This window comes from Coffea arabica, chromosome 6c (assembly GCF_036785885.1).
Source record: "Coffea arabica cultivar ET-39 chromosome 6c, Coffea Arabica ET-39 HiFi, whole genome shotgun sequence".
In the NCBI taxonomy this organism is placed as follows: domain Eukaryota; kingdom Viridiplantae; phylum Streptophyta; class Magnoliopsida; order Gentianales; family Rubiaceae; genus Coffea; species Coffea arabica.
In genome coordinates this window covers 55,876,190-55,887,047 of record NC_092320.1, presented here as the reverse complement: position 1 = coordinate 55,887,047, position 10,858 = coordinate 55,876,190, and the positions used below count along the sequence as shown (strand labels likewise).

The following is a 10,858-nucleotide window of genomic DNA, read 5'->3' as shown; positions in this document are numbered from 1 at the left end:
GATGGATTAAATTTAAATATGAAAGGTGCCCTAACTTTTGCTACACTTGTGGGCTAATTGGCCATAGTGAAAAGGTCACAAAGATGACAATGGGAAGTGATCAACAAGAGAACCAGTACGGACCTTGGTTGAGAGTTAACAATGTGAAATTTTCACCTCAAAAGGAAAATAATAGCTACAGATCCCCTTCCAAAAGACAATATTGGGGGGTGGAAAATGGGGAACTGGTGAAAATAGAATCAAAGTGGCAGGAAGAGGGACGTGATTCCACAATCCCAAGGGAAAAGGAAAAAGTGGAAGGAAGCAATAAGGAGGTAAACAAACTCAAGGATAAAATGGATTACATTAACTACAAGAAAATTGGTCTTCAGTGACAAACCATTTTTGTCACAAAAAAATAAAAAAGTCGTCACTGATAACTTTTATTGACAACTTTCTAGTTGTCATAGAGTCGTCACTAAAGGCCCATCGGTAAAAGTACATAGTGACAACAATAAAAGTCGTCAGTGAATGGGACTGTTTTGTGACAACTGGTGTCGTCAGTAATTGTTATAATTTTAGTGATAACATAGTATCTTGTCAATGATGTACAAAGCAATATTGTCACTAAAAGTGATCCATAATTGTCATTGGTATAGATTAATCACTGACAACTTTTGTTGTCACTAAACATTTTTTAATTCTATGACAACATGTTGTTATTAATGGAAAATTCTGATTCAGTGATAACACTTTATCACCATGAAATTTGAAGATTTTCCTAGTATAATTATATCTATAAATGAATAAAAAATGACAATGCTTGAGAATTAGCAAATGAACGCATCCATTACATTACGAAATACCAAAATATCATATCAAGCATTCAAATATCATAATGAAGTTCAACAACACCCTACAAATAGTTTGATAAGTGGTATTTGGCCTAAATTTCACATATAAGTCGAGGTAGCTTTACAAAACAAATCCAAGTCCCAAAAAAAAAAAGTGTTGTCATGACATTTCCTAAGTATAAGATTTTCTTTATCGTCCTTGAGTCAATTAGCAACTCCTGCTGCTGATCTTCGAAAAAGCTAAAATGAGCAACATATCTGCAATGAAGTACTGCAATTATTATAGGTCATAAGAAAAACTTGAGACAATAAAGATAACTAAAGAATTTGCAAGAAAATAAGCTAAATCATTCCTTTTAAGTATAATCTAGACAATGACTAAATAAGAGCAAAGTAAGAGATAAGCACTTGGAACATTAGAGCTCAAGAAACATTTCTTTTACTTTCACTACGCTATTAAGACCTCAAGAAACAGTTAATATGCTTATGCTAACCAAACAGTGATCCTTCTATGGCTTCATAGGCTCCATTTGTATGGTTCATTCTATAGATTATGTATAGCAACTTCAACTTCAAGTATTGAAAATGCATATTGTTTATCGCTAGACCAAATTTCAATGACAAATAAAATTCGATATATATAGAGAAGACCATTGGTAATATTTTAATGATTTTAATAATAAAATATTTGATGCATCTAATATTTTAGTGAAACTTTGTAAAAAATGGAAAAGATGCTCCACTATAAATCGAAGCTTCTGACTATGAGGCGAACCAGTACATTCACTAACCAACCTACTTTCAATTTTCAAAAGTTCTAATAGCAAATATCACATGCTAGTAGCTTAAATAGCATAAAAGTAAGTAGTTATAAAGAAAAGTTTGCATAAGATGTGATGAAATACCAGATTATGAAATTTCCTTTCTACTAGTTAGCTTAGAGACCACTTGTCTCAAGTTTATATGCAAATGTCTCCTAGAAACAAAGTGAAAATTGTCACTTTTACAGAAACTTTGTTGACAAGACCCAACCATTTGAAACAAGTCTAACATAGATAGAAAGGAGTATATACTTACCCAAAAAACATCACAATAATTGGAAATTCCATAGCAAGGACCAATAGCATCAGCATAATAAGCTGCAAGACAATAACAAACCAATGATGTCCCTACGAAATGATACTGTGCATTATAAGCTCGAAGACAATGAATAAAATGGTAGCTGTGGTTCTTATAAGAAAATGTTTGCATATAAAACATATGTTTTCTTCTTTTAATTTTGATACTAATCTATACTTGTACCTAATAACGTTACAACTACATATTCCAAGAACACTACATAATCGTCAAAACTTACATATTCATTCAGGTAGTCCATCACCAAATATGAAAAAAATGGTAGGAAAGAACTACTTATTCAATATAAACTCTAGAATTTGGACAATGAAAATCAAGCTTGATTTATACCTTTGGCAAGGAAAATGCTGCCTCCAGGTTATACCATAATCTTGAATATCATGATTTCCTCAAAAAAAAACTTAAAACACCTGCTTGTAACATAGTTAGCTATATAAGGCAATTAAAAGTAATATCAACAGAATCAAAAGTAAAAACAACTGATTGAAAACTTCAAAAGTGTATTCCAGATTAATCACATGGTGAAAATTGGTAAACACTCCAGATAAGATAACCCAAGGTAGAACTTGGATAAATTTCCAATCAATTTCATTACTTTATGATGCACTGCTACCCACTAGAAACCTTCATTAAACAAGCAACTGGATATGATAACATGTGTGAATGTAACAAAAATCATAGAGAATGAAACCCATGCTGCATGTACCCTATTGTGTGAAATAATCTAGGTCCAAGTTTAAAAATGAAAGATTTTGATATTCTTGGGCAAGTATTTGGCTTTATAGCCAGATAATGAACATCTAACTAGACCCACAAAGAAGCTGAAAGGAGGCAAGAAGGTACGGAAGTGGGAACATATTGGGCACCTTTTTTTCTGATATCAATCACTACTAGAAACATATGACAGCTCAAAGTATCCTTACACGTCCATTTGATGATGTTTCTACTCTAGTGATCTAATGAAAGTGTGAAAGTGTGATCCATTCTAACATTAAGATATGTAATAATGACACTTTCAAACGTCCCAATTAGTAACTCTATTGGCAATTAGAAGCATCATTATTTTTATGAATTATGACACTTGCAAATGTCAAGAAAGAGGTGTTAACCACTGACATGAGTTAAACTAAAATGACACCCATTAAGTGTGATATTTTTACACTTGTCATGAAACTTTTTATAGTGTAACTAGAATAAGTTATTATGACACTTTTAATTGTTAACTTTTGTAAATAATTTGATAGTTGTGTATGACTGTTTTACATCCATTCTTCATTTTACATTTCACACTGCAGATCCCAAATTCCAATTTTCATGACTATACCATAATATAAATTCAGCTATCTCTATGTTATCAAGTCCGTACTCCTTAACTAACCATAAAACTTCAGAAAATTGCACCTCCCAATGCAAAAGATGTGCAATATATACAAATTTCCCATGCGGCTTTTGTATTATATTTGAATTATGCTCCACTTCAGCAACTAAAAGTTGTTCATAAGCAAGTCTCTAGAATCAGCATTACAGTCAGCCATGACCCTTTTATTGACTTCATTAGTTGCACATTGGGAGTTCAAATGTAACTTACCTAACTTTAAAAAAAGGCAATATAACTTTTCTCTTGCAATTTAAAGAAATCAGAACTTCACTTCCAAAACTGAAAAGCCTGCTATTAAAAAACATAAAAAATAATAAATTATTTCATTCATGTACCAAGACTTGATCTCTATTGGATGGAGTACAGAATGGACATAAGGTCGGTGATGGTGTAGAGAATGGACATGAGATTTTCTCTTGAAATTCCCATGACAATTTACCAAATTTCAACACAAAAAAAAAAAAGAAAAGAGGGGAATTTTTTACATCAGAAAAAATTTCACTAAACCTTGCCATTTCCCAATTCCCTCTCCACCCAGCACCACTTAGCCCACTATTTTTCTCACTTGCAGCCACTCACAGCCATATCTACATCATAATTACCTCTTAAATCTTTTCCACTCCTACCACTATAGCTAATTAAAACCTTCACCTTCATCCCTAAACTCAACCTCAAACCCGTTTCCACCACCAACCCTACTGAAACCCTTTATCTTGCACAATAAAAAAAATGAAGTAATGGTATTCACAACTAAAATAATTCTAGTGGAGATGATTTCGCCCATAACTCAAACAACATCCAAAAAAATTGGGGCACAAATTTTTGGCAAAAAAATAATTAGGGCAAAAAAAATTGGGGAAAAATCGGGGAGAAGAATGAGAGACATGAGATACCTTTTGTTCAAAGAATTGGTGGAGTACTTCTTTTGTTCAACATCACAAAGATATGATCGATCTATGGAGAGAAGGAGGAGAATTGTTTTTTGTTAATAGTTTCTATCGAGGGAGTAAAGTGAGAGAGTGGGAGACCAATGGAGAGTAAAGCGGAGAGCTTTTCTATTGGGTTACAAAATGTTTGCTTTCCAAATTTGACCCGCACCACATATTTTTCACATACTTTGTTTATTTAGTTTCAGTGAAATATCGGTTCACTGAGTTCCCCAAAATTTCAATCAAGTTTTTTAGTTGAAGTATAATTTTACTAATACATTATTAATTGCTACCTTTTAACATTTTTGTCAAAAAAATTCATAATGTGAGTCAAGTTTTTGTTAAATTAATACAAGTGGTAAATGTACTTTTGGTCAACATCAAATAGTTCAATTTTTTTGGTAATAACTTTAAATATTTTTTTTGTTGAATAACTTCAAATAATTCACACAGTTGTTTAAACTTTATATCACTTCCTGAAAATTGCAAAACTAAATTACTATATCTTACTTTTAATTTAGTCTAGTAGTACCATAGGTCTTTAATTATGGAAAATTCTACTTTAAATAACATATGACTTATATGACCGACATAAACTAAAAGATGGTTCACCCCCTAATTTTTAGGAATTCCCATATATTTGTGTCTATTGGTTTGTATATAGTGTTTTTTAAAGTCAGTTATTTTAAATGAACTCTTTAGTTATTTTATACTGATAAGCCATGTATGTTACCGGTTAATTTTGTTTGAAGTTATTGTACTACTAATTTGCAAAACAAACCTAGGTTGCCATTAATTTTTAGTAGATTTTAAATAGAGCATATTAAATTAACAAAGCACATTTTAAATAGCGCACATTCAATTAACATCGAATACAAAACTTCACTATTAATCCATTATCTTCAAATAAGAAAAAAAATGCACAATTAAACTATTATATAAAGTGTATTAGTTAATTAACTATGGAGTTTAGGTTTTATCCATTTTGATAACTAGTTCAATTTGAAAACTCTTATTTATATTCATATCAAATTAACTAATAATCATTCTAAGTTAAGTAGTCACAAGTTTATTTACACTAATGAATTTTTTATTTTTTAATTATTTTTATTCTAATGAAGTTATTACATATACAAGAAAATTAAACTAATAAGGAGGCTCATAAGTATATAACAGTTAAAAATAATTAGAGAATACATAATGATTACAAAAAATTAGGAGTAATAGTTGCAAAAAGCAATAAATATTTTAAACCAAACAGTGACAAGACTAGGTTGTCGCTGACGGCTATACAATGTTATCAGTGACAACAATTGCAAAGTTGTCAAAGAAAGTGCTATTAATACTGACAACTTTTAGAAAGTCGTCACTATTGCAGCTCCCGCTCTCTCCATGACTCCTGGCGGAAATCGAATTGTGACGACAATGCAAGGTTGTCACTGATGTATTGGCTCCCTTGACTCAATTGTGAGAACTTGCTGTATTGTGGTTAAAGGACCCCATTTTGTGACGATTTTTTTTCGTCACTAAGAAATGTTGTCAATAATGACCAAATTTCTTGTAGTGATTCCAAGGCAGTTGAATAAGGAAATCCAGATACAGAGTCTGATTAGTAATGAAAAAATAAGAAGTAGTCATTCAAACCTTGGCAGTATGAAGGGTATAATAAATGAGGATGTCCAGGCAAAAGTTTAGCTATCCAGCAAAAGCAAAATGGTGGAGCTTTTACAAGAAATAGAGAGATGCAAAAAACCAGAAACCCATGAACTTAATGAAGATGATGAGGTAATGGTGAACTCACAGCTGCAAGAACCAAGTCAAAAACCTGTGCCAACCAACCAAGAAGGCAGCAGTAGCAAGATCAACCCAAGTGAGTACAAGATAAACCAGCGAGTCAAAGCAGCAAGATCTCTCACATAGAACATCCTTAGAGGCAGGAAAGGAAAATAAAAAGAACAGCAAGTATACCAACGGGAAGAGGAAGGAGGGTCTTGTAATAGATTGATGGCAATTGTTTGAGCCAGGCAGGAACAACAAAAAGGAAACTGGAACTAGAGGATGAAAACATGACAGAAACTGAGAACTTTGAACACTTGTAGAAAAAGAGCAAGGGTGGAGGTCAAGACATGGAATTAGAACAATCTGAGGAAGGCGTGGGTGCCAGCCTGCACTGGCCTCCCAGTGATCAATGAAGGTAATGGTGTGGAACTATCAAGGTGCCGGGAGCCCCTTGACAGTTCCCCATCTAAAGGAGTACAAGAAACTCCTCTCCCCAGATTTGATGCTCCTATGTGAAACAAAGAATAGAAAACAATATATGGAAAAAATTCAAAGGATCCTAAACTATGAACACAGTTATATAGTGGAAGCAATGGAGAGAGCATGTGGCATGGTCCTATACTGGAGTGCAGATATCAAAGTAGTGCAGGTGCAACACACGGCCTTTACTATAGAGGATCAAGTCGACAACGGTGATTGGTGGATGGTTGGAATCTATGCAAGTTGTGATGATTCAATAAGAAGACAACGGTGGTCAGTCATACAAAGAAGAAAACATCTATGGGGCAATAACTGGATAGTAGCCGGGGACTTCAATGACATTTGTTATTAGAGAAGAGTGAACCTTCAATGATTTCAGGAACTTTATCAATGAAAACCAGCAGGTAGACATTGGATATGAAGGACAGCCTTGTACCTGGAGCAATAACTAGGAGGGGGATGGTGAGATCAAACAAAGGCTTGATAGAATATTGAGCAATGCACAATGGAATCAGAAATTTGAAAAAGCAAAATGTACTCACATTAAGACACATGCTTCTGATCACAGTGCTCTAGTTTTGGATAACACCCCACTGGAAAGAAACAGAAGGAAAAGATTTTTCTTTGACAAAAGATGGCTTCAAAGGGATGGAATATCTGATGTAATTAAGGAAGCTTGGAACAAGAGTGTTGAGGGATCAAGAACATTTCAGGTTAAGACAAAAGTGAGGAATTGTAGAATAGCTCTACTGAAATGGTGTAACAGAATCAATAAAAATTCTAGGAAAAGGATTGAGAATATCAAGGAGCAGCTGGATCAGATTCAAGGAACATCCCTGAAGAGTAAAAGAAAGGAAAAGGCAACACTCAAACTACAGCTGAAGGAAGCTTGCAGAGATGAGGAAATGTTTTGGAGCCAAAAAGCTAGACTCAAATGGCTACAAGAAGGAAACAAGAATACTCAGTTCTTCCATGCACTTGTAAATGGTAGAAGAAAGAGTAATAGAATGCATAAACTACAAAAGAAAGATGAGAATTGGACAGAAAATGAGGTAGAATTAGGAGCTGAAATTGGCAACTACTACAGGCAACTCTTCACTAAATCTACTGAAAGTAGTAATCATGAGATTTTAGCTAGAATTCCAAACTCTATTTCTAATGCCATGAACAAGGATCTAACCAAGACTGTAACTAAAGAGGAAATCAAATCTGCATTCATCTTTATGGAAAGCAACAAGGCTCCTAACATAGATGGGATGTCCCCCTATTCTTCCAAAAATTCTGGGACATAATCAAAGGAGACCTGGTAAATGCCATAAAAAGCTTCTTTCATTCTGGTAATATGCTTAAGGCTATCAATCAAACTATCATTTCTTTTATCCCCAAAGTCCCTTGCCCCACTAACATCATGCAATACAGACCCATTAGCCTCTGTAGTGTGATGTACAAAGCTATTGCCAAAACCCTAGTTAATAGGCTCAAACCAATTCTGCATCATTGCATCAGCATTAATCAATCTGCTTTCATTCTTGGGAGACATATTCTTGATAACATCATTATCTCTCACGAAACTTGCATCATCTTAAAAACAAAAGGCAAGATAAGGATGGATTTATGGCTGTGAAGCTTGACATGTCAAAGGCCTATGATAGAGTAGAATGGCACTTTTTTGCAAGCTACGATGGAAAAAATGGGTTTCTGTGAGAAATGGAAAAACTGGATGATGAATTGCATTAGTATAGTTTCCTTCTCTTTCAACATAAATAGAGAGTGTAAGGAATACATTTTACCAGAAAGGGGGATAAGATAGGGTGGCCCTTTGTCACCACATCTATTCCTCATATGTTCAGAAGGTTTTTCTAATCTGCTGGAAAAAGCAACACAAGCAAGGAAAATGACTGGCATCAAGATAAGCAGACAAGGTCCCTCAATAACTCATCTTTTTTTTTTTTTGCTGATGATTCCCTAATTTTTTGCAAAGCCAATTCTCAAGAAGCAAAAGAGCTAAAGAGGATACTAGATTTGTATGAAAAAGAATCTGGTCAAATGGTTAACTTAGACAAGTCTAGTGTGTTTTGTAGCAAAAATGTGAATCAGGCAACAAAGGAGGAAGTGTGTGCAAAACTAGGAAGAATTCAAACAGTATCACAAGGGAAGTACCTAGAATTGCCAATGGTGGTTTCAAGGTCTAAAGGACAGCTGTTTGGTTACATTAAGGATAACATCAAGAGGAGGATGCTAAGCTGGAAAAACAAGCTTCTAAGCTCAACTGGAAAAGAAGTTCTGATCAAAGTAGTTTCTATGGCAATGTCTACTTACACAATGTCTTGTTTCAAATTACCTTGCAGGTTATGCAAAGAGATCAACTCTATGCTATCTAATTTCTGGTGGGGAGAAAAGGACAACAAAAACAAGATTCACTGGGTAGTTTGGAAGTAGCTGACTAATGAGAAAAAACGAGGAGGCATGGGATTCCAGGAGATTCAAAGCTTTAACAGAGCTTTGTTGGCTAAACAGATTTGGAGAATTATCAACAATCCAAATCTATTATCCAGCAAAATTCTGAAAGGCAAGTACTTTCCAAATTGCAATGTGTTGGAATGCTAAACTCCTAACAATGTTTCATGGTTTGGCAAAGCATTATGAGTGCAAGAGAAGAGCTTCAGTGGGGGATACGGAAAAGGATAGGGAATGGACTTTCAACTAGAATATGGGAAGACCAGTGGATCCCAAACCAACCTCTAGGGAAACCTACCACAGCCAAGCCAGAAGAATGTCAAATACAAAAAGTTGTTGACCTGATTGAGGACTACAGGTGGAATAGGAACCTCATCTTCAAAAATTTCAAAAGAGGGGATGCTGAAAGCATTCTCAAGATCCCCACAAGCATGACAGGAAGAGAGGACAACACCTTATGGATAGGGAACCAAAATGGAGAGTATACGATGCAATCAGGCTACAAGTCTATACAGGCTAAGAAAGAACAAGAGGGAAGAGAAAGAGGAAATGGGATCGAGTCAAGCAGCAGTCAAAGAAGGCATCACATGTGGAGAGTTCTATGGAGTCTAAATATCAGTCATAAAATTAAGATATTCATATGGAAAGGTCTAAAAGAAGCTGTTCCAGTCAAAGAGTTAATTTGGAGACGAATGATGAAAGGAGATCCAATATGCTCAGGATGTGGAGAGGATATAGAAACGCTGAAACATATGCTGCTGGAATGCAATAGAGCAAAGGAAATCTGGAAAGTAGCCCCAGTACAATGGGATGGGATTCAGGAGTTGACTTGGAATTTCAACACCTGGTAGGCAGCATTATCCAAAGCAATACACAGAGATCAAGGGATGGATCATATATCTCTTACAGCATATATTCTTTGGCAGATTTGGAAATGCAGGAATGACAAAGAGTTCAACAACAAAACACAAGAACCAGGGCAGGTGATCAATAAAGCCTGGAATGCTTGGATAGAGTTCAATGATGGGATCAAAAAAGCCAGGAGCTGTAACATTGGTAAAACAACAACACCACATCAAACGGACGAACAAGAGGTCAGACAAAATCTAGAAATCAGACCAGGAGGAATGCATATCAGAATATCAACCAAATGGAATAAAGAAACAAAGTCCATTGGTTATGGTATTGTAGCAGCTGACAGTAGGGGACAGGATGTGTTGGGATGGAAAATGAGGGAAAGAGAAAGCAACAACCAACTTCAACATGAAGCTGAAGGTGTCAAACTGGCCTTGATCAAAGCAGCAGAACAAGGTTGGAGACTAGTATGCATTGAAGTTCCAGGTAAAGACCTACTGCAACAAATTCAAGGGATTAAAACAGTGGATATGTGGCTAGCTACCCTGATAGATGATATCCATGAGCTGAGTATTATGTTTTACAAATGCTCATTTTGCCTAGGGAAATCTAATAGGAATGATCTAAGTTGTTTGTTTAGGGCTCAAGTTTTGAGCAATTATCATGATATAGAATGGGTTAATCCCAACATACTGTGCTAAATGCACATTGTAAAGCATCGAGCAACTGCTCGCCTGTATATATTTGGTTCAATCAATACAATCCTATCATTTCGACAAAAAAAAAAAAAAGATATCCCAAGCAAAGAATGTATTGTAGGATCATCCATTTATAATTATAACCGCTAAATTGTTATAAGGGATAATTTCAAAAACCTTCCTTGAGGTTTCTGATAATTTTACTGACCTCCCCTAATGTTTACAAAATTACACAAACCTCCCTTGAGGTTAAGATTTGATAACAAAATTAGTTCAATTAGAAAAAGTAACTTTAATAAAAGGCATGAAACT

At 34.8% G+C, this 10,858-nt stretch overlaps 2 protein-coding genes and 1 long non-coding RNA gene across 3 annotated transcripts; 2 read left to right on the top strand and 1 right to left on the bottom strand.

Annotated features, from left to right (window-relative positions):
- Positions 1–809: 809 nt before the first annotated feature.
- On the bottom strand, positions 810–4,434 carry LOC113692144 (uncharacterized). The gene is made up of 4 exons (XR_003448871.2): positions 4,242–4,434; positions 2,301–2,380; positions 1,911–1,972; positions 810–1,091 (listed from the first exon to the last, which is right to left on the bottom strand). It is a non-coding gene; the product is annotated as an uncharacterized lncRNA (long non-coding RNA).
- Positions 4,435–5,990: 1,556 nt separating this feature from the next.
- Positions 5,991–7,828, top strand: LOC140008806 (uncharacterized). The gene is made up of 2 exons (XM_072053689.1): positions 5,991–6,062; positions 6,989–7,828. Exons 1-2 carry the CDS (start codon positions 5,991–5,993, stop codon positions 7,826–7,828), a joined length of 912 nt encoding a protein of 303 aa, XP_071909790.1.
- A 1,350-nt stretch (positions 7,829–9,178) lies between these two features.
- Positions 9,179–10,549, top strand: LOC113693300 (uncharacterized). The gene is made up of 2 exons (XM_027211856.1): positions 9,179–9,840; positions 9,934–10,549. The coding sequence occupies exons 1-2, from the start codon at positions 9,179–9,181 to the stop codon at positions 10,547–10,549; spliced, it is 1,278 nt and encodes a 425-aa protein (XP_027067657.1).
- The last annotated feature ends 309 nt before the right edge of the window (positions 10,550–10,858 follow it).

Excerpts from the sequence above, each read along its gene's own strand:
- LOC140008806 (XM_072053689.1), top strand. The coding sequence starts at position 5,991 with ATGGTGGAGCTTTTACAAGAAATAGAGAGATGCAAAAAACCAGAAACC. Across the intron at positions 6,063-6,988 it reads AACTTAATGAAGATGATGAG|GAGGGGGATGGTGAGATCAA; the intron begins GTAATGGTGAAC and ends AGCAATAACTAG.
- LOC113693300 (XM_027211856.1), top strand. The coding sequence starts at position 9,179 with ATGAGTGCAAGAGAAGAGCTTCAGTGGGGGATACGGAAAAGGATAGGG. Across the intron at positions 9,841-9,933 it reads ACTTGGAATTTCAACACCTG|GAATGACAAAGAGTTCAACA; the intron begins GTAGGCAGCATT and ends TTGGAAATGCAG.